Source organism: Columba livia, chromosome 12 (assembly GCF_036013475.1).
Source record: "Columba livia isolate bColLiv1 breed racing homer chromosome 12, bColLiv1.pat.W.v2, whole genome shotgun sequence".
NCBI classification, from domain to species: Eukaryota; Metazoa; Chordata; class Aves; order Columbiformes; family Columbidae; genus Columba; species Columba livia.
Window position 1 is genome coordinate 14,631,862 of NC_088613.1, and position 23,973 is coordinate 14,655,834.

General features: G+C 37.7%; 1 protein-coding gene across 2 annotated transcripts in view; it reads right to left on the reverse strand.

Moving 5' to 3' along the window:
• The window catches only part of LOC102090085 (connector enhancer of kinase suppressor of ras 2), a 172,778-nt gene that overhangs the window by 103,177 nt on the left and 45,628 nt on the right, over nucleotides 1-23,973 (reverse strand). For both annotated transcript variants that reach the window (XM_021282310.2, XM_065077873.1), the window contains exon 2: nucleotides 8,871-9,034. In XM_021282310.2, coding sequence (XP_021137985.2) covers nucleotides 8,871-9,034 — 164 coding nt within the window. The remainder of the gene's footprint in view (nucleotides 1-8,870; nucleotides 9,035-23,973) is intronic.

The following is a 23,973-nucleotide window of genomic DNA, read 5'->3' on the forward strand; positions in this document are numbered from 1 at the left end:
AATACACCAAAGCCACACACTAGTGTTTGATGGAAAGGGCAAGTCCCCTGTACTGCAAGTCATGATTATAGAAAAACAGTACGTTTTCCTTCAATACACCCCGCTTAATGCATCATTGCTGTGTTTGCAGCGAAAGATCAGAACAGGAGAGATACAACTGAGTCCTTCAGAATTCAGAACTTAAAATTACTGAGTTTAACTCTTGTACAAAAGCATGGGTTTTAGTGGCATTTTTATGAAATCACAGCATACTTTGGAAGTCTGTATTTTTACACTTTACTGAACTGAGCGCTAACTTTTCAAAATTGCGTGATGAGAGCAGGCCAACAATTTCCAGACATTTATTGTCACAGTGATTTGAAGTCAGCAGTAAGAACTATTTAACATGAAGCCTATATCTGCAATGCTCTAAATGTGTAGAACACACAAGACAACGCCAGATAGAACTGAAAAGTTCCCAGGATTTAAACAGCTGGTTTTTTGCCACCTCTTGCTTTCCCCCCTTCTTGTGCATGAGGAATTCAAACAAGAAGGATAAAGACCATCTAAGCCACTGACATGAGTTGTTTTTACAAGTCAGTGCACACGCAGACGTCTGAGCACAGTAAATTAATGTGGATTTGCATCAACAACCAGTAATTATGTTTTATGTCAGCCAATAAAGAGCAAACGAACAATGAATTAGCTTGTCAGAGCTGCCCAGAACCACAGATATTTTCAGCCACAGAAAGGTTTTAATCAGTTCCAAAATTTAACATACCTGTCAACAATTAACAAAACCTTAAGGGTAGTCCACAGACAAATCCCAGAACAACTTGTCCAACTAGATTTATGAATTTGTCCAGTGTTTCTGCACTGTCCACAATCAGTGTTATTTCCATAACTCTCAAAACCCAGAGTATTCACCCAAATGCTCTTGTCAAGATTCAGTTACCTAAGTCAATTTTCATAAAAGTTTCACTGTACTTTGTTTTAAATGTTTGCATGGATTTGGCTATAAAGCTCTAAAATTGCCAAATTAACATCCCCTTCTGCACAAGAGAAAGACACAGTTGCTTAGTATTAAGCACCATATGACATAACACTGTTATTGAAAATCACATTTACTGAAGACAATATATTCTGTAGCCTATGGCATTCTGTATAAAAGCAGGGATTCTTAAAATAAAAGGCTATGACAGCTGTTTAGTACATGTGGGTTTGTATGACAGCATTACTACTGGTATTATAACATAATAAAAGAGTGACCTAAACAGTTTCACCTGATCACACCAACTCCTACACTTGGCTTTTATTCCTGTACTTAACAGTCTTGCAAAAAATTAAATGTCCACTTTCCTCAAGGATTTGAAAGAGCACGAATCCATTCTCAGCTCAAAGTCACCCACAAATATCATGCAGAAATAGAAAAATAAAGGTGTGAAGTACTATTTTATCTCAGAGATGATGTTTGCATAGCTTTGATGAGAATTTCTCACAAGATTTCCTCTTGTGGCAAGCTTTAATCAAATACACTCTAGTGTTCTCAAAAGCAATGTAGAAATCTAGCAACACATTTTATCATGAGGTAAGACATGACACAGGACCCAAATATTACAAGCATCTTTTTTTTTCATTCCTTTAGTCTAGAAATAAAACAATAACAAAGAAAACACGAGTCCTCTGTTGCACAACTTATTCATGTGTCCCTAGCAGCTATTCCACACATTTCACAAAAAAATTCTAGGGAAAGTAATAAATCATATCCACTTAATTGGATATATCAATTCTAATTAGCCCACAAAGGCCAGGTAAGTATCCTTAGGAAACCATGGGGTATCTCCACATTGCTGCAGACAATGCAGCAGGTCAAGTGTCCAAATCTTGGCTAGTCCGTGGCATGGGACACAAGAGCTGACACAGAGCAATTCAGAATATTGGTGCAAGGCAGCAGGGGAATGAGATTAAAACCAGAATCTGGCCTCTTGCTTATTGCTGTGCACTGGTTTTAGCAAATTAGACAACTGTGCAATGAAGGATGCCTCAGGAGCACAAAGAAATCAAAGCAAAAGAAGCAACAAACACCCACTTCATGCTGTAACACGCAATGTTACAGCAGCTGGTTTCAGCAGAAACAACCATGAAGTGAAACCAGGTGTTATTATGTAGGTTTTCCTTCTGCCACTACACAGGAAAAGCGCCCGTTCCTTATACCCAACAGTAATTGTGATCACTATCATCAGCCTTGAAGGAACCGAACATCCAGAAGGGCTGAAATTACAGACAAAAACATTGTCTTCCAGATCCAAACCTCAAAAGAAATCCAAATGATGTCAGAAATGAATGTACTATTATCATCCCCTAAACCAGAGGAATATACACAAATTATACTGTGTACCAACACCATTTGGATTGCATTTCAGCCAGTATTTTCCCTCCTGCCCTGGTCTATAGCATCGGACACATGTGGTATTTCAACACCATATAATTAGCCTACCTATTCATTTGCATATATTTCTGCCACTGCATTGGCCTAATAAGTAGTGATACAATTTATTTGCACATATTGCAGTGTGCTGTTCTCTGCCAGTGAGTGACAGTAACTCATATTATGAAAAGGCACAAAACATTAATTGACAGAATACCACTGAGTTTACCCAGACACATAACCAGTCATAGGAGGTAGTAATGGATTATTAAAAATGGATTATTTCATAAGTTTATAAATGGAAATAAGTACATTGACTTTTCACTAGCCTGCGGTAGTTCCTGTAGTGGTGTATTCACCAGCCTGGCCTGCAATGGGTCAGGATCCTCATTCTCAGCGCTACTGAAATAGATGCATTTTCAGAAGAAAGTTACAGCCTTTGGAACAGATTTAACACTGTGAATGGACCCTGTCTCTCTCTATTTTCTGAAAAACAATTATTGTGTGACAAGAGGTAATCTCTCAACTATGTCAAAAAGACAGGAGAAACAAGAGCCTCTTTCCTCTCATTAATGTGTTAACATTGTCTTGCTCTACAGGCAACTGGAGTCAAAATAGGAGTCAATACAGCAAATTTGTACCTTACCCAATTTTTCTTACCCAGCCTTAAGTAGGAAGGACACAGAAATACTTATAGCCTAAAATAATTGATCTGAAGTTATTAATAGATAACCTAATACCATAAAGATTGGATGCATTATTTGTGGAAAAGAATTAGATGTGACCTACTGGAATTCACCTGACCTGCAGCCCACTCGCTCCTACTCTTTCCCTTTTGGACAATATGCAGGCAGCTGAAGTTTGAGTAAAACGCAGCCAACTCCTATTCTGTTTCTGGTATATACACCTTCCTGACAAGACAAAACAATTATACACACGCACATGTAAATTACCTGTGAACAAAAGTACTTGAGGCTACTGCGAATCGTTTGTACAAACTTAATTATCTTCCTTAATGTTCTGATCCTAAAAGATTTTTGAAAATGCAAAAGTTGGCAACAGACTTCAAAAAGATAAAAAACAGACAGTCCTTAGAATAGTTTATTTTTCCAAATTGCATTATCTGAAAGTCTAAAAAATAATTAAGCAGCTAATTAAACTAAGCAAAAGATGATACATCCTCTCTAATATGTGGAATAATTAACTAACCCATTCTATACTATTAATTCAGCGGTTTGGCACAGCATAATAAATAATGCTGGACTGCCAAAAGTTGAAATTCTTTTTCAATTATGATTAATAAAGCTCTCTGGATGCATGTATGTTTGTATAGACAAAAATAATGTATGTGCCCGGTTCCTCATTACACTGAGGAGATGGAGTCTCTCCTGATCTCTCCATGAGATGGCATTCCATGGCAAAGAAAGATTTATTTCCAGCTATTTAAGCATCAATATATATATAAAATGAAGATTTTAGTCTAGAATAATTACCTTTGAATAACCTCTGACATGTGGGGGGAAATAAGTATCTGTCACATTGAATTATTTGTTAAAAATGAAACTTGATTACATGTCAGGTAAAGAAAGAAAAAATACTTCCCAATATACTCTCAATATTTACAAACCAACAAGTGCATCAGCAGAATGAAAGATGAAAAGGATCTCAAAAGAGATAACTGTAGGTATGGCCATTAAAAATAGTATTAATTTAAATAAAACTTGAATAATTTTAATTCATAAGAAACAACAGTGTCAATACAGAGGCAGCTATGGAAGACTCGCTGCTTCATCTTCAGCATGGCATACTGCAAAATGAATTATTGCAAACTGCTTTCCATCTGACCAACAAATTACTATTACTGTGGCAATTTTGCTTAGGAGATGCCTAATAAAGAAAATGTTAGAAAAATGTTAGGGGGAAAAAAGCGCATATTTGGTAACTATGTCCCACACAGGTTTTGTTGGTTTTTTTTCTTAAAGTAGTAAAAATGTGAGCAAATGACACTCACTGCAGTTGTTATAAACATGTTGACCCACAGGTGACTTTATTTTGCCTTCTAGCAGAAAATCTCTCATGCTTGGATTGCTAAATTCTGCAGTAACTGCAGACAGAGAAATGTTCTAATCTTTATTTCTCCTTGAACGCTATCACAGCACAGCGCCTAATTTCACTAGCTGAATGCCTATGAATTAACAGTGCTTTTAATTACTTTAGATACCATCTATATTTGAACATGCTTTTCATTTTACATTCATTTTTCTTCCAGTCATTATCAAAGCCTTTCTTTCCACTAGACTGTTTATATTTTAATTTGTGAGGGTCTTAACAACATACCGACTCCAATACTGCCCTAATGAAATTAAATTTACTTGCATAGGTTTGAACAGCAACCCATGTTGACCTCAAAATACTCCTTCTTTCCAATATATTTTACTGTCTATCAAAGAGTTATTTTCCCCAGGCTCTACTACTTATTCAGAGTCAGCCTTTGTGCAACTAGTCCTCCAATACACACCCAGATTCATATTTCAGCTTTAATAAATTTACACTCCAAATTCTAAATGGCCTGCACTTTTTAAGTCCATAGATGTTTTTTAGGTCACTTCAAATAAACAATTGCAGAGCAGCTTCTGACTGCACTAGTAAGAATGGACTGCTGACAGAATTTTTTTCCCCATAGCCATCATTCCCAATTTTCTTCATAATTAAAACACTACTCAAAAATGTCTTTCTAGAATAGGCAAAGAATTGAAGCTGAAAGTATGGCTCACCTATGACTTTTCCTTTCATAGCACTTCAATTCAACCCAGAGCAATCCCAAGAAAGTGCCAGTATTCTCTCTCCTACAATGAAAGATACTCTCACCTTTTGGACTTGAATTTTATCCTTTCAAAACCTAGATTATTCTAACATTTTAAATTATTTTCTTTTTAAGGTCAAATACATATACTTCTATATCACCATATTGCCACTTCTGTTATGCACAGGTGTAGCTAGTACTTTTATTTTCCTCTGTTTACTTTTTTTCCACCTCTTTCCAACTGCAGGTTGGCTTCGTCCAGTGTAGAATCTTTTTACGATAAGATTCTCATATGTAATACGAAGTTAAAGAAAGCTCTGAATTCAGAGCTTTAAAAAGAAAAATTATGATCTGTGATTGTATTTACTAGTAACATCTCTTCTGATTTTATTGAGAAATAAAATTATGGTTTGAATCATTTAATCAGGACATTATCAGCTTTTTTTTTTTTTACGTTTATTTGTGAGAAGTGGATACAAAAACATATTGAGGACAAATGTGTGATAGATTCTACAAGTAAACCTTCCCTGCCTTTGATAATTTGCATTTGAAAGTCTAGCTAATATGCAGTTTAGGACAGGGTATTAAAACCACAGGATGTGCCTCCTTTATTTTGATTTTTCTGGCACATAGAACCCTCAGTATGGGTCAGCATGCCTCAGGGAGCACAGATGGAAAATACAGCGTCACAACCAGCACTTCCAGCGTGGTCCAAGAGCTTGAGCTCAGATAGACCAATTTCTCATGGTTTACCAAAGCCACATCGCTTTTCTGTAGCTAAACCCAGGACCAACGTGCAGCCGAATTCCTGATGCATCACCGAGCCTGAGATCACCTGAGAGATTTCTACAGTACGCTGGAGATGCTGCTGTTGAAGCGTTACACAACCCAGCTAGCGAAGATGGAGCAGAACATCCTGCTAATACTGCCTGGAAGAAATAGGTCACATCACTTGGATGCTGCCAATAGCCAAACAGAAATCTATTAAGAAACCCATGTACGGGTTGGGGAGGGGGGGGAATAAAAAATAAAAATCAATGCTCATTGGCATGGGCCAGTGAGTGGATAATACACAGAGCACAGAGTTGTGCTGGCATTTATTGATATCAAGAGGAATGCGGCTCTGTGATCCAGACAGGAAGAGCACAGGGTGTGCATGGGATGTGGGTGCTCAGCCAGCACAGGACTGGGAACACCACGGAATTTTAGACCAGATTGTTTCAATTGATGTTTCCCCTGAATTTGTTTCATTACAAGTTTTGATTTTTTTTTTTCCCCAGTATATGTATATATGAATCTACAAATATACTTACGTTGTCCTCTATGAACCCTGTCCGTACTTACAAACACACACAATGCATTAACATATTACAGCGTCTTGCTGACTGGGGCTGCATTCTCACTGCCCATAACCGTATTAAGTCCGCTTATAATGTGACTCAGGAAATCAAGGGTAAGACAGAATGCTCCTTAAGACATTCAAATTCAAATAATTTCTTATCTCTTAGTTCCTGTTCATGGGTTCAAGCAAAACACAGATTCCCCTCCACTCTTTTTAAAAATTACTTTTAAATAAAGTCTTCCCTAAGATTTTTTTAGGCTAGTTAGTCTAAAAATCCACTAGAGTGATGAACCCCAAATCGCAATTTTCACCAATCACTCAATCAGCAGTCAGATTTTAGTGCAATAATCTATTAATGTTTCAAGATTTAGGACAGAACAAGAATAAAATGGTAGTATTTTGAAATGTATTTCAGATGTGAATAAAGGCAGCACCAGATCTCCTACCATTCGCTTTCTGACATTATTTAAAAGAATTAAGAGGAATTCTTCATGATGCTTTTTGGTTACATAGATTAAAAATCTTATAAATTATTACAGAATAAAAATAGACGCTATGCATATTCTTGTAAAACTTTCAGTTGTGATCCTTGCTTGATAAAAGCTGCAAGAATTGAAGAATGTGTTGGGCAGAAATGTCAGAAAGAGAGAATAACCCCAAGAGCAGAGCCGCAGGCAGCAGGGACTGCGCTCAGCAGAAACCGCATGGAAAGGGCACCAAGATAAAAAATTAGAAGCAGGGCGGAAGAAAAAAAAAGAAGAAAGAAAGAAAAAAACCCACGCAGGCATTTGAGAGACAGAGTGAGGAAGGAAGGGTAAGGGCTGAAAGGCAGGAGGCTAAATAAATGATACCAGGAGCTGGAAAATCCCCGTCCTGCTATGAAAGAAGAAAGAATCATGAGACACAGTGAGAGCAGAGCTGCACCACGGACCAGCAGGGCAGCGCTGAAGAACTGCAGCTTCTTAGGGAGAAAAAGAAAAAACAAGGATAACAAAATTCAGCAAGGGTCCTCCTAATGGGCACAGCTGACCAGAGGGCATTCTTTGTCCAGAGGAAACTTCTCGGGTCTACTATTTCTGCCCTGTGTCAGGACATGGTGCTGTGATGATGGAACATGGTGGGCTGCTGAGGTTCCAGTCACCCCAGTTTGTTGGGCTGTGCGGATCACAGCAGTTCACACGTCCGGCTTCATCAAGGCCAAAAGCATTTCTTGGATTTGACATATATTAACATTTAGTTTGTAAGAACAGATAGCAAGCTACATGAAGTATGTTTTCTAATTATAGGTACTTCCAAGAAGCATATGCATAATAAAAAGTACTTTGTACTGTTTGTTTTTTCATAGATCAAGTGCATTTTCCCACTTGTTTTCTATTATACTGCTAAGTGCCACTTTCCCTGTTGGAGACAATTTATCTTATCCAAATCCCCCAGGATAACCGAGTTTGTGCAAAAGCAGAATACCTGCTAAAGAAGTAAAATACTGAGTCCTTCATAATTTTACTATTATACTTTATTTTCAATATCCTTTCACCTGCTCACCTACAATAAGTTATTTTTTCATTAGAATTAATACATTACATTTTATTAGTCAGTAGGAATTAAATAAGAGAGGAAAAAATAATTTCCTGACATCAAAGACTCTTTTAGGAGGCTAATGGAATGAATAACCCGTTACATGGAAAACAGCATTCTTACACATTTAGATGCTTGTGGGTTACTAAAGAAACCCAAACAAACAAAGAAAACCAAACTACAACAACCACACACACACAAAAACCCAACACACACACAAATCAAAACACTCTAAATTGACATACATCTGCACTTTATCTAAAGTCAATTTTATCATTCCAGTCTTGTCTCAAAGCTCATTTTAAATGATCTTCCAGTCTAATTAGCATTACCTTCTGGCTCCTTAGTAGCATCCTTTTGAATGCTGGCATGGTTAAGACACTCAGGTCTACTTGGGTTAGAAGAGTGTGGCAAATGTCAGTGAAATACGAGGGCATATGGCATATAATTACAGAACCATATGGATATCAGTAGTGCTAGTCAACAGTATTTGAATGTAAGACCAATAAACTTAGAGGAAGAACAATAAAAGATCATCATGTGTAATCATAAAATGGAGATATGTCTACATATACAGTATTTTTACAGCAAAAAGAAGTCTCTGGATGTCTGTCCTTTAATGAAGCAAAGCCACCGTGTATGCACAAGCATATCGTTGTGGATGCAGTCTACATTATTTCAGTTTTGGGCTGGAAATTTATACACCCAAATTATTAAGGAGGGTGATGCAAGAAATCCCTTACCAATGCACAAAGCAGATCAACCGCTTCCAGGATCAGTTCTTGGTGGCCAATGCGTGTGACTCCCAGCTCCTCCAGCTCCTGGTGAGTGATGTGCAGCAGCTGCTCGCCATTGATCTTCTCTCTTTCAAAATTTTTTATGTATTGTTGGAGACAGTCATCGAGGCCTATTGAGAAGAAACAAACAAAACAATGCACATTCAGAATGAAGACAATCATAATTCTGTAATTCATAAATATAGGTTTCTTGGGAATACGAGTATAGTTACTTGTCTGGATCTATCCTGAAAAATGTGCAAAAAATGCTTTAACTTACATAGAATAACGCATAACACTAAAGAGAAAAGTTTATATTACAGATTTAGTTTTTACATTCTTAAGCATTTTCATACTAACTTTAAACCTTCATGGTACTTCTTAGGGAGCCAGGGGGAAGGACAAAGAAGCACAGAGAGTGACATTACAGAAAATCTTTTTCTTATGATGTCACAGAGACCTAAATATAAGTTTAGCTCATGATTAGGAACAGATTCTTCCTGGTGTTCCTCTTGTAGGACTCTTCAAAGTCATACAGTGTGGCTACCACTGATTAGCAAGTGTTTTCAGGCTCAGTAACCACCGACACGAACTCTGCTGCACCCAACGCCAGTTTTTACATTCTTTCAAGTCCAAATTTTTTTTCTTTTAAACTCAAATCAGCAGTTTGTAACTAACATCTAAGCCTTTTCTCTTTTCTGGATTGGTCTGCAAACAGCAGACTATTTCTCCACACTTTTTTGTGGTTTTAAATGATTTCAAATAATTTTATGTAAGTATGTTTCAGTTTGGATTGGTTGAAAACTGGTCACTGCGAGTTCTGCATTTATTATTTACCATTTGAGAATCAGAGCTGTTACACATTTCTGTTCCCTGTTCGCTCAAGAATAATTCTTCGAAACAATTTCAGATCAAATTCCAAACCCCTTGCCTTCCAGATTTGTTTCAGGGACTATTTGCCTAAAAGTAATCAGAAAAGTCACTGAAACTGATACAAGAAATGAAATTTTGATCAAATGTGAGTCAAATTAATTGAAAATTTTAATAGCAGTGGCCACAAATAAGCATTTGTAGTATTCAGAAATATTTAGAAAACACCAAATGAATGTGACATCCTATAAAAACTGTAGCCAGAAGTATTAAGTGTGCCTTTGTGGCAGAGAGAATGTATGGCAGAAGAGCAAAATATGAAATTTGTATTATTCATGCTGCTCTGTAATAGCTCCCCAGGGCACCTTTAGGAGGCGTTTACTTAGTGGTGCAAACAGTATAGCAGTTGACAACAGAATACAGAAATATATCATTAAAGGACCAGCCTGTCTCATAGCATGACAGCATCCAATAAATACACAGGGAAAATACAAGAAAGGAAATATTTGTCCATTGATCTCTGATTCTATTTCCACCTCGACACTAGGTATTGCATGCCATTGTCCTTTTCTTGCCATGTAAAATTTTGTGTCTGATAAGTCTGAGGTGTTATGAAGAATTTAGCCAGCAGTATTTCCATTCTTTATTTTCATGACTATAATTGTTTTTAGCATGAAAATATCAAAAGATGCAATTAGACGTAGTACAGAATGAGACCATTTTGACTCACCAAAGCCAAATGGAATATGTATTTCCTCAAGCCACTTAGGCCCCATTAGTGCTCTTTATGCAATTTTTGATATAATTTCTGTTTACAGATAAGGCTTAAATTAGTTAACAGTCATAACTATAAAGAAGTAAGGGGCATTAACTTTGTTTTTTTTAATGTAAATAAATAAAATTAAACCACTATTCCCAAGTTACACGGTGTCAGAGTCAGGCAACAAACACAGAGGCTTAACAGTTCTGTTTCTGTGAATTCTTACTGTTCTTTGGGTACAGTTTGTAACTAACTGATAAATCTGTCATTTTGCAATAAATTAATTCAGGGAAAAGTATTTAAATAGGTGTGCTTTATTTTAAAGCTGAGATTTAACATCCATTATGAGAAATCTTCTATATTGTCTTTTTCCATTTTTAAGTAAAGCAAGCTGATCCCATCTGCATGGAAAGGAAGAGTTTCTCTCTATTTAAAGAGCAAAGGAAAATCAGGCATCTTTGCTATGTTGACTGCAAACTTCGATTTGGCAAATAAAGAATGTAGGAATTGCCTAGATCAAGAAAATGTGAAAAAGAAAGGAAGCGGGAAAAAAAAAATAGGGAGAACAGGCAGGAAAAGAACTGCACAATCAAGAAAAAGGGATAATTAAAACTACAAAGCAAACCAACAGGTTATAAAAAATTCTCTGTAGAGCCAGCTAAAATCAGATTTAAGTATTAACTCAGAGCCAACATCACAAAAGAGATGGTACATATTGTGGACAATAAGGCCCACTGAGATTAAAATGAATCTTTCCATTGATGTCAACAAACATCATGTTTGTTTTACATTAAAAAGCACAAATGTAATTGCCACGTTACATAACAATCTGTCCCTTTCTCTCTGACATTAGACAAAGATATTGAAAAGAATTACTATAAAGCTGAAAGAAGGAAAAGCACAGGTTGTTGCTCTCCATGCAGGAGGACAAATGATGCAGCCAGGGCAGCAATCTGGTGATGATAACTTTGTCGAGCATGATCCAACTTTAAAAGTCTGTCATGTCAAATTTTTTATAAATCTCCCCATAAATTACATCTACTTGCTTCTCCTTTCTCACAGATTTTAGTGGATTTTGTTACTTATCACAAACTATGCTGGTTTTGTAACCTATCCTAAAAACTCCTGCCCAAAGGATGGTTTTGTCCGTACTCCATCATTGCTCCCAGAGGAGAAAGCGCGGCAGCTGGCAGGGCCGGGGGTGACGGGAGGGCAGACAGGGAAGGTCCCCGCCAGTTCAGTTGTCACAAACACAGCTGCTCTCGGGAGGTGACTCTTCTGACAGAAGAGGGTACATGCAATGATCCACTCCCTTATGAAAAATGCAATCTTGCTCATTCTGCTTTTAGGGTCTAGGATGAAACAGAAGAACAGCTCAGTGGAAATGCATTTACCACTCCAGACTTTGGTAGTTTGGCAGTGAGACATGCGAGAGTCCACTCACAGCTGGGTGGCAAAAAAGTAGAATATAGAAAGAAATCAAACTCATTTTAATTAAGGATCTGATAAAATATTTAATGTTTCTCCTAATTAAAATAATTTTAAAAATAAAAAGCACATAGAATACCAAAAATCACAACTGCACAAAGGTTCATACACAACAGCAAATTTGGGGTTCAGATACAAGCGTCTGTGGAATCTGGGTCTAAAGGACAAAACCTGAAAGTCAATGGAATGATCTCAGTTTGTTCAGAAGGATCATGCTTTGGTCTGCCAAAAGCAAATTAATATTCCTATTAATGTATCTCATTTGACTAATAAAAGCTGTACAACAATCGTATCTCTGTGGTTGCAGAATGGTGGCTTGTGAAAACCAATAAATCAAAGTAAAACAGGGACAAAAATCAATTTTCAAACATTGTGCTGGATGTTGGAGGAAAACCACTAAAGCTGCTGTGTCCTTCAGAGAAGGCAGATGCAAATGGTGACTGTGCTTGTTTGTGAGGGCAGATATTTTATATAATATGACCAGAGTGCCCAACAGGAACACACCGTCAGTGGTACCTACGGCTCAGGAGTGTGAGTCGAGCTGTAAACCACCAGGGTCATCTAATAATTCAAAAGAAAACTGATTGTACTGAACATGCCTCTGGCTGACAAGGATAAAAAAAATAATAATTTAAAAAAAGAGAGGTACACTGCAAAGAAGGGAAGAAAAAAGGTAAAGGACAACCAGAAACTGTGTGTGCTTTGAGAAGAGGCACAGAGAGGAAACCTGCCAAAGTAGGTTTGGAACGTAAGAAAATAAACATGTTTGATTCCTGCTGGTTTTCGCAAGGGACCTAACACATGACCTTCCAAATAAACAGGACTGAGACACTTTGATGATTCCACCAGTGGCTCCTCTTGCTAGGCAAAGCAACTTGCAAGTCCAGAAAATTAAGTATTTGCTGTTAGAAAAAACAAGGAAACTCTCATTTCTGTGCTGAAAATTATCTGATTAATTGGGGAAGGCAGCACAAACTTCTGCTCCTCTCACAACCTTCAGTTTATGTATGCAGATCTGCTTAAATATATCCAGTGTTTAACAGCATCTACAGGCTCAGCCTAAGTAGTTGTTACAAAAAGTGAAAAAGCTTTTGGTTAGTTTTGTTTTTAAAAAAAGCTACAAGTGGTACTTTCTATATAAACTGCTATTTAGCAGCAAGCTAGAAGGATCTGGAAGAAACTGCTTGGTCGGCTAACAGAGAGAAGTAGGTGGAGAACACATGCCTTCTCTTAAATGCAACTTTATTGAATACCTCATGGATTCATGGGTGTTCTTGATCAGAAAACTTCTTTGATTTATTGCACTGGGCTTTGGCACAGTGGATATTCTCCAATTCTTGCATAACTTGTAACAACAAAAATCATCAGGCAGGTATTTTTGTCAATGACGTTAAAAGCTTTTTAAGAATCATTCGGTCTAAATAAAGAAAAGGCGTAATCCTCAGGCCTGTGTTCACAATAAAGTGACTCTCAAATATCAGCTGTTTGTCCTTAGGCCCTTTCAGGAGGAAAGAACAATGTTTAGAGTGCCTGGAGGAAAGGATCTTCATACAGTGACAGTTCAGAAAGGGAATATGTTTGAAAATACTCTAAAACACCAAGCTCGGAGCATTTCAGAAGGAAACTTGCCTAAAGTTTACAGCCTCAAATCTAGAAAGTATATGCAGGATTTTGTACCTTTAAGCCTGCTTGTTACAAAACTGATCTACAGCAGTATTGTATGTATATATAGCATATATACATACAGTATAGTAGCTAGATGGCAAAATTCCATACAAAAACTACATAAAAAATCACAAGTGATAGTATGAATACACAAACACACAAAAAGAAAAGAATTAAGATTATCCTGAAAAAAATATTCCCTCAATTCTGGCATTATCTGACCTTTAAACGCTTGACTGTGCAAGTATAATGTGTTTAAATGTTGCTTCCCAGATGAGTTCTCTGCGTCACTGTAACATTCACCTAGACACAGATGGAAGTTCTAGATGCAAATACAGGCAGACTTCTGCTACTTGACTTTACAGATCCATCATCTGAATGAACAGCAGCCAGAGCAGGATCAGTGCTTTGAATGAGTGTTTCCCAGACACCAACTGACACTGAAAACGTTGACTTCCAAGTGGATTGAACTTTACTGGACATAAACTCTTCCACTTGCCTCAGAGCTCTGGGTAAGACTGTGCAAGTCTTGCCACAAAACTCTTGTTTTTTCCCTTAGCAAAACCCTGTGTATCTCCAGCTCCCTTCATTGACTGCCAGCTTCCATTTCCAGGGTGACATTTTTTTCCTCCTTCCACGCTGTCCCCATTCTTGTACTTTCTCTGCATGAATTCGGCAGCTTTGTCCCCTCTGTCCCCGCAGGGAAGTGAAGTCACGACAGCAGGAGCCGAGGGAGACAGAAGTTTCTGACCTCGGTTCTTCTCTCCCCAGAACAGGTCAGAGCTTCACTTGCAACAGCAGATCTCCTCGGCCACCAGGGCCTTTGGTAAAAAGGACATAATCTTCAAAAATTTAAAAATCTGCTGCACATGCCTAAACATACGAATATTCTTTATTTTCCCCACCTCCAAAGCATCCTCCTCTGTAAGGGCAAACATCACAGTCACCTCTGCATGGCTGGGACACAAACCATCCTCCCAAATCCTATCCCATATGCAAAACCAATGGGAGTACTATATCCTCCCTGTAAGTTTATTTCACTTATATATACATTTTTTTTAGCATGGTCAAAGCAACAGGCTTTCCCATAACCTCAGGGTCTATAACTACAAGCTCTTTTCAGCAGCATTTTTCCAATGTAACTATATTATCAATTAAAGAGCTGTACTGAAATTATTAATATTTTAAGAGTTGAGCGCATCTGAGGAGGTTTTTGTAAGGGGATGTGTCAAGCAGTGTTAATAACAAATGAACAAACTGCTGCACCTATAAAATTCGATTTAATGATATGCCACCACTCTTAAATTGACATTCACATACATGAAGTAAATGACTTTATATAGCTCTGCCTTCATTACCTATGACTGAACGATAGGAAGTAAAGACATTCTAACTTTTTCCTGACAAACTGACAGGTGTTGTTGAACTGCGGTATTACCACAGAAGTAATAAACACCATTTTCAAGAAGCTTGCTGGAACTAGACCTGACATTAAAGAGGTTTCTGGAAGAAAAGCGTCATGCTCAGAGAATGTTTCACATTTTCGGACAGAAGAACACGCTCCTTGCTGTCACATTTCACAGGAATCTTAACCTCGAGGCATGTCTCTGGTGCTGTTATGGATGAATTTCCCATAAAAGTGATGAAACACGGAAGTGTCTTTATTAGCTCCCCATGCTAATAAAAATTTAAGTCTTCCCTTAGCCTCATTAATTTTCTCCTTGATAAAGATACAACAACAGCCTCCAGTCACTTCTGAAGCAGCACGGCTGAAGAATGATCTGGAAGCCCCAGCAAACCTCCAAAAGCTGGCAACTTCTTACCCCCCATTTATTTGATTAAACGCTTCTACACCCCAGGGTGACTAAGCTGAGAATACTTGGACCCTGAAACTGCCTCGTTACATTTATTTTACACATGCGGCTGTGTAGTGAACTGGCTCAGAAACTGCCCCATGGTCACCTCCCGCCTTTTGTTACCGGCTGTTTTGAACTGTTCCAGATGAGGTGGAACACAGCACTGGATGGAAGAGCAGATGCTTAAGCTGGCACAAGTGCCAACATACACGCTTTTCAAGCTGCACCACAAGAAAGCCACATTTGACAATTCTTCCCTTAGTTTTCTCTCTTATTTGCTGAGATAGCAAATGTGATCACCATCCCAGCCATTGCTCCGGACATCCTGGAATATATACCAAAGTTTAAAAAATAACTTTTAGTATTAGCTACAAAGACAATATAAAATAAGTTCATGAGGCAAAAAATATATCCATATTTAGAAGAATCTTCTTGATTTATACTCAAATCAAAATGCAGAACTAGCATAATCAAATTCTCAAATCTCCTTTCCCCGTCATGAAAGAGCAAATACCTCTGCATTAGAACAACTCTGGTGAACATCTCTAGGTTAACAGTCAAAAAAAAAACATCTGCCCTGCATGCATGAGGGGTAGAGTTGCTTAGAAGGGGAGAATTGATGCAATCAGGTTTCAAATTCCTCCTTTTTAATATAAGTGCCAAAGGTTGTCGTCTTGTCTCCCCGCATTGGAGGGCAGTGGTGTACGTGATTCAGAGCGCCTGTTCCAGTTCTGTTTCCAAGATGGTGTTTTTGCAGTAATTATTAATCTGCTGCCAAAACTGATGGGAAAATAAAAACTACAAAAAAAAGAACCAAAAAACAACCAAACCACACAAAAAAACAAACCCCAAAAGAGACACACCAAACACCACCAGTAAAAGGGAACTCTTCTTGGGTGGAAAGAAAAATATTAGAAAATCAAGTATTATTTCCTTCACTAGAGCCTAAGCACATCAAGCTGAGTTTATTTCAGGCCCCTGTTGTCTCCATTTTAGAAAGGTCAGAAATTCTAATAAAGAAGGAACAGCATTAACCATGTTCTTGAATGGAGGGACTGATCATAAAAGCAAAAGTACTAGAACAAATAAAGATAACGGAAAGCTCCTTTGGCTTCTGATGACTTATCCACCTTACACTCCCCACAGGAAAGTCTTAATCACAGATTGACCTTCAAAAATCTACAGTTCGAAATATATTGAAAAGAAAAAAAAAAAGGCCTCACACAAAACAAAACTATCACACCACGTTTTTGTACAAGTAATAGAGCTATGCCCCACTTGGCCCTATCTAAAACATGAAGATAAAAAATACTGAAGAGATAACAAGTCTGTCTCAACTAATCAATAGAGAGAAAAAGTAATTTGTCAGACAGAATTCATATAATCATGTAGCAGACATTTAAAGTTCAGTTAAATGAATCCTACCCTGAAAGTATCTCTGACAAGCTTGCACTAGGGCTCTGCATTAAGTTTAGTTCACAATCATAGTGCAAACCATCCAGTGTCACAGATGCCTCGGAACAGTGACTTCCTAGCCAAAACACGTATAAAGAAAGTAACATTTTCTGAGGCATATATATGGCTGCAAAATATCCTAAAGAAAGTTAACCTGTAACAGGATGGCCAGAACCCACAGAGCGTGTTCTCTGTCCATGAGCACTCATGCTTGCAAAACTGAGCGGTGGTCAGAGCTGACACAGAAGAACCAAACAAAAAGTGCTACAGGTGTTCCAGTGCCAAAATATATTTCATTCTTCTTCATTGACATATTTTACTAAAAATCCTATCAAAAGAACAGCCAAATCCAGTGCGGACATTTATACTGAAAAGCTCAAACAAATAAGATTCCTCCTCAACACAATTTCTGCTACAAGTCTAGGACCAAATTCAAAGATATTCGGTTTAAACATCTACAAGATACAAATCCTAGGAGTACAAGGTAGGCTTAAGCATTCCTTACAGGGCTGCCAAAAATCATTGGGAATCTGCTTTCAGATCACCTCAAGTTAAAAAAAAGGCCAGGATTTGATTTTTTTCAGGGATATTTAGCAGCTTTGGTGGGAGCACCTCTTGGTTGGCGACTTGGAAAGTCCTGTGGATCAGGAGCGCAGCTCTTGCTCACGTCCTGTTGAATCAACAAATCTGGATGATCTCAAATTAGGTTTGTTACTCGAGCAGTTTGGAGGAATTAGCTCTAGCAATCTGTGATTAGCTTGGCTATAAGTCAGGAATTGGTGATTAATTGTAAAATCCGTCCCATGCTAGGAACTCTTATTTTTATCAATACAAACTGTGTGAAACAAGAAAACTAGACAAATGGCAAGAAATCACAGAAAAAAGAAATCAAACTGTCAATCCTACTGAAGAAAGCAGCTTTTCTTTTCTTATGTTTACCCATTTTTATTCTAAGTATTTATGTTACGTGATGATGCCAGACAAATTTATTATAGTTGTTATCGAACAGAGTGAGAGCTAGAAATTTTTATTCACTACCACTTTCATGAAGCATCAGATTAAGACAGATTAAGCCTCTGGCTACAGCTACATGATGAAAAATATTGTTACATCTTAAATCACTATTATTTTGTGTTTTAATTCTGAATTCTAAATGTTTTGCCATTTGATCTGGCCATAGTTTATCCAAGCTTAAATACTTCTATGAAGTAACATGAAACTGGTAAGAATTTTAATATATCTAAAGATTTGTATAGCCAGAAGTCCATGAATAAAATACAATTACAGCTCAATGTATAAAAAAAAAAAATTAATCTGCCCAACAAAGCAATAAGGTTATTGGTAATTCTAAACAACAACAACAAAAAAAGTAAAATCTAGTGATTACAAAACATTTCAAACCCACACGATATCACACACACTGGTGTTTGGAATATTACTTTTCAATATGCTTAAAATGATTAAATCTTTCACGCAGCAGCACGCAAAAAAGTGTTGTAGGTCAGGACTAGCGCCTGAGATTTAAATCTGTTTGACGAGAAAGGATCAGACTGAAGGGCTGCGGTTTCCATCTAGACCTGAACACTGGTGCAGCTTTAGAGGCCACTTCTGCCAGAGAACAAATGAGAGAAAACGCAGTTCTTGAACCAATCCTGGTTATTTTTCTGTTCTTCATACAGAAAGAACTGAAGCTGTTTTCTCAAGACTTCAGAGAAGGAGTAAGAGATACATAGTAGTCGTGTGCCAGTAATAAAAGCTGTCTATAAATCCTCTGTTTAGAGCTGCTGGTGAAAAGGTAAATGTATTAACTCACTAACAACTCAGACCCAACAAGCCAGAGCAATACATTCTATTAACCGAGCAAGATAAATTAATTTATGTCAGCAAAAGCAGCACAATATGAAATATCATTTCTGATTACATTCCCCACCAGCCATTGCCAATAAAGTCTCAAAAAAGAAAAGTCTCTCCTGGTTTTCTCTGGTTTATTTTTCATGTATGCCAGAGACCACAACATGGAAAGACAGAGGTTAGTCAACTCCTTAAGCCACACTTAAGAAGTGGTTTGTTCCCATCACCGCACTTCGACACCAGAGCCGCAGGCTCCTGGTCTTTGAGCATAACCCAAGATAACAGGGCTGGGAACCTTGGGCAGCATAATGCAGAAACAATAAATTACTGGGGAAAGTGAGTATACAAAGAAATCCAAGAATTACAGGTTTCTGTATTAAAAAAATAGCTGTGATAAGAAAGAAAGCAGGGAAGGCTAAAATAACGCAAAAAAAAAAAAAAAGGTCAGAAGAGTGAACTAGATGCAACTTCCATAGCTACAAAACATTTTGTCTTGAAATCATTGTCTGATTAGCTTTTTTCTAAATTGCCATTTTTCTGGACTTCTAGAAACACCATATGAAACAAAGACAACTTCATTTCCTAGGATATTACTAATTCTCAGTGAAAATTCACTGTTATCACCTATTGCTACAATTGTTTTTTCCTGTGATATCACTTGGTACATTAACAGGTAAATCTGGCCACTCCAACCTCTCTCAGCAAACATGGAAAAGCATTGCTGGATCCAAGAGATTTCCTCTTTCCAACTCTTATGCATTAGCAAAAGCAAAAAGAACACTTGAAAAAGCTTTCACATGAGTGCTCAGCACCCGTGTTAAGAGGATTGGCCAGGTAAAGGGCAGCAACTTGCTTCAGCCAGAAGCACAGATGCATTTTTATGGCGTAAGAGAATCTGATGAGTAGTTTTAGTCACTGTGGTGCTGGAATTGTTTGCTGTTCCAGAGGACACAAACCTTTGGCTCAGCAGGGATCCAAGAACAACCAGCCCTCCCCACACCCACATCCCCACTCCCTCAAAACTCGAGCACCAGTAGGAACCATTCTGACAAGCTGAATCTTAATTCTAGTCCAAAAAAAGTAAACCAAAACAAGTACACAAAAATAATTACAGAAGTTGATTCTGTTGTGTGAAATCATTTCAAGTTGCACTATTCACATTGTGCAACTTAAGGAAAAAAATCCACAAACTTAATTATAAGCTTCTAAAAATTAAATGCTAAGCGGATGATTTTCTTGAAGCAAGCACAAACTATTGATAACTTTCAATTGGCAAGTGCATGTAATTATGTCATATATTTTCCATATAAGGTGTATCATGATTCTTGTTTTTTTAGTAAAGATATCTGCTGTAGATAAGACAACTCTGCCATCACACCCCAACCTTGTTCATGGTCTCTCCAATTAAGAATTTAAAGAGTTTCAGAAACAAGAAAGTGTCATTTTGATCTCAAATACAGTAGCTGCCTAAGATTGAATTTGGATTTTCCCTTTATTATCCTTTTGTCATATAAACAACTTTTGAGAATGTAACTTGAGTAATTTTATAGTGTAGATTAATTGACAGTACTATTCAGAGTGTTTCTCTTCCCTAAAAACATATAAATGGGACTGGAAAAATTCAATTTATGATATCCTTTAAGACACATCTAGCAATGCTATTAGTTCAACTATGATCAATTTGCAGATCCCAACTTAAAAAACACGAAGGACCTGTGACTGTGTTAAAAATGACTTACAAAAATTCAATGTCCTTGACTTAGTTTAGTCATTTTCAGAGACAGGATGAAAAATTAGTATTTCCTCTAGAGGGCTTCAGGGTCTGTATTATTTCACAAGTCATGTAAGTTATATTGCACTAAGTGACTCCACCACTAAGGGTCAGAAAGGCTCATTGCTATTCTGATTGCTCCTCCTTTGGAAAAAAAAAAAGAACAAAAGTTATAATTAATTAAGTGCAGAGATAACAACCTGGTGATCTTGTATCCCCCTTTCCCATATGGCTACACAAAACCCAAAAAATCAGATGGAGAGTGGTTATAAGTCTGTATTGTCATGTCTGTATTGTGATATTCTTGCTAATCGAGTTTCTGATTCAAGGAATTTATACTCTACCAAAAAATTTAACTAAAGTTTGGGACTTCAAATTTAATCACCTCATTCTCTCAATGTTTCCATTTTTGCCACCAGAAATCCTTGCCCTGATCAACAAACACTTTTGCACTATAATCACTCTTTGTTTCTCTCTGTTCTTTAGCAAAACTTGTATTTCATACATGTACCTTACTACTGAGCCACTACATTTTTCACTGCCTCTCAGCAGCTCGTAGTTTTCAAGTATCTGATGTGTTAACCAGACTTCTAAAGATGATTATTTCTTATCTTTCCCAATGTAAAATGTCCCTAAAGGTGTATCTCCGTAATGGGCTTAAGCCAACTCCAGACTATGCTGCTACCAAAAGAGGCAACGACTTGTCCTCCCTGCTCCTCTTACATTTGCATTAGTAATTTTATGGCAGCACAGGGCATCGGATCAGCCTGTTTCAGCAGAATGAAGGTGAAGCATGCAGAGGTGAAGGGAAGCTCAACCTTTTTTGCAACAGCGTGTGAAACATCTTTGCTTTGAAAATTCAGCTGCTAAAGCAGACAATTTTCTGCTCTCCTCTGCCTCTAGCTCCTACCTCCAAATGTCTTTGTGGCTGCACGTTGAGCTGAACTGCAGAACTGATCCGTCTGAACAATAGCCCAGAAAAAAAATAAAAGAAGAAAAGGTTATTGCCTGGCAGGTGAATGTTCTCCAGTTCAGTTTACAATCCAGGAACCACAGCCCACGTTCCCAGGGGACGGGGCAGGCAGGAGCTGCAGGGGCACAAGAAGCGTGGAGGTAGAAACAACCATATAAACCAGGACTGCCAGAAAGAAAGCTCTTTGATCAACTACATCCACATATAAAAGCTTGGAAACGAAGGATTACTCTGATAATAATAGAGTGCTACAATTTACTGTAGCAACATTTTTTAAAATGTATTACAAACAGAGCAAAGCAAATTGATCTTTTTTCGAACAGGGGCAAAATGGTTTAGTCCCAAGTGTCTCTGATAGGTCTGGTGGTCCTTTTTATATAAATATGATAGAGAAGAGAAGGAAATTGAAGTGTAGGTCGATGGAACTCGAAGGTAATAGAAAGGTGATTTTGATATGTTGCACTAGGAATTAAGAAATCATCAGTTAAATCCTTGACAATTACAGAAAATCTCCTTAAGACGTATCTTATGTTTAATTTCATAACTGAAACAGCAGTCAGATTGTATAACTCACTGAATCAAGCACTTTTTCTTATAGCACACTGCTATTCGAAAAATCATTTTTTTAATCAATCCTGGCCTGTTCTTGGAGGGTCCTGTTCTTGGTACCTGCCATTATTTATCACAGAAAGGACTATAGCAATGATTTGTGTGAGCATGGCCTTGATCCAAAGAACTTAAGTGCCTGCCTCACTTCCCTGTGCATTGCTAATCCTCCAATTGATTTGCACGGGAATATTTACATTTTCAAATCCAACTTAAGTGCATTGCTGGAGCCAAGCCAGAGTGCACTGAACATTGCGTGATTGAGCCCACAATGGCCAAAGGGCTGGAGATGGTCCCAATCCATCTCACAGATTAAAATCCATGTCTCTCTGGAAGGACATCACACAGAAAATTTATACCTCACTTAAGGCTTCCTCCAATTCAAAAAATCCTCTACAAGAATTCATGTCTCCTATGATACCGGTATACAATACACATGTGCTATTATAATTTCCTCCATAATTATGCATTTTGGTAGCATATTTACATTTTTACAGTACTGACAATTGCACCACTCTTGATGTCTCATCCGCTCTAGGAGAGGCAGTGATATGATTTAAACACCACCTGCTTGTTAAGAGATTATATTCCTTTCAATACTAGTAGGTTGTTGGTTCCAGAAAACGAGATAACCACTAAAAATATTTCTCATTTTGTCTCATCACCTCTATGTTATCTTCTCTGTCATAATATTTTAAAAATATTTTCAGAAAGTTATTATAAAATCCTTTAAAATTGCAGATAAATATTAGTTTAAACAAGAAAATGCTCTATAATTTTTGAGGGACTTGAACTTGTAGGTTTTCATTTGACTGAGGGGAAAAAAAAAAGTGAGGGGATGGGAAGATGAGAACATTGGTCACATTTGACAAAGTGAAGGTACTGATCAGGAGAAGAAAAAATTCCCCCAGACCGTGACTGATGAGTTGGGTCAGTATGGAAGAACTCCAGCCAGTGAGGAGCCAAGAGAAGGGCAAGTGGCCGGTTTTACACTTGTCAACGCTCTACCAAGGGACGTGAGTGTGAGATACAGAGCTGAAAGAAATTACTATTTCCATTTTCCCTAGACAAGTCTCTCTTTGCAAGGTCAGGCTGGTGTGTACACTGCGTCTGAATTGAAAGCAAAGAGATTTTGCTCTACATGTGGAAAGACAAGAGGTCAAGAAGCTGCTTTTCAAGAACTGAAGGAAAATAAATCCTTGGAGACCAGACTGATAACTGGTGGTAGTTAAATGAATGTTCTCTTCATTAGTTTTATTATTAAGCACATTCAGACCTTCAAAAAGCAGGTGCTCAGGTACATCCACCTCTCCTTTCAGAGCCAGGACACCATTTTAGAAGAATCAGTGGTCATTGCCACCCAAGAGCTGGATAAGTAGCACTGTAGCAGTTTGGAACATGAAGTTCTAGCACAAAAATCTCTCAAAAAAAACAGACACACAATGCACAAACCTCATCTTCTAACTTCAGTTTTGGGGTATCAGTAAACATCATTACCTCAAGGTCACCAGCATTTTGCATATAAGCTGAGATACAAAGTACTGAGCTATATACTGGTGGTTTAGATGAGGACTGAACAAGAAGATGATACATTTCTGGTTGTCCGTGACACACAGGTATCCAAAAGATAACAGACATGAACTCTTACTCATGCCACTCACTCAAAGACAGAAAAATAGATTCTCTGTTCACTGTGCTGGCAGAAAAGATGTCCCACGATGATGATCACACTCAACAGCTCCTTCAGATCTGGTAGACCCATTGAAGTGATCAAC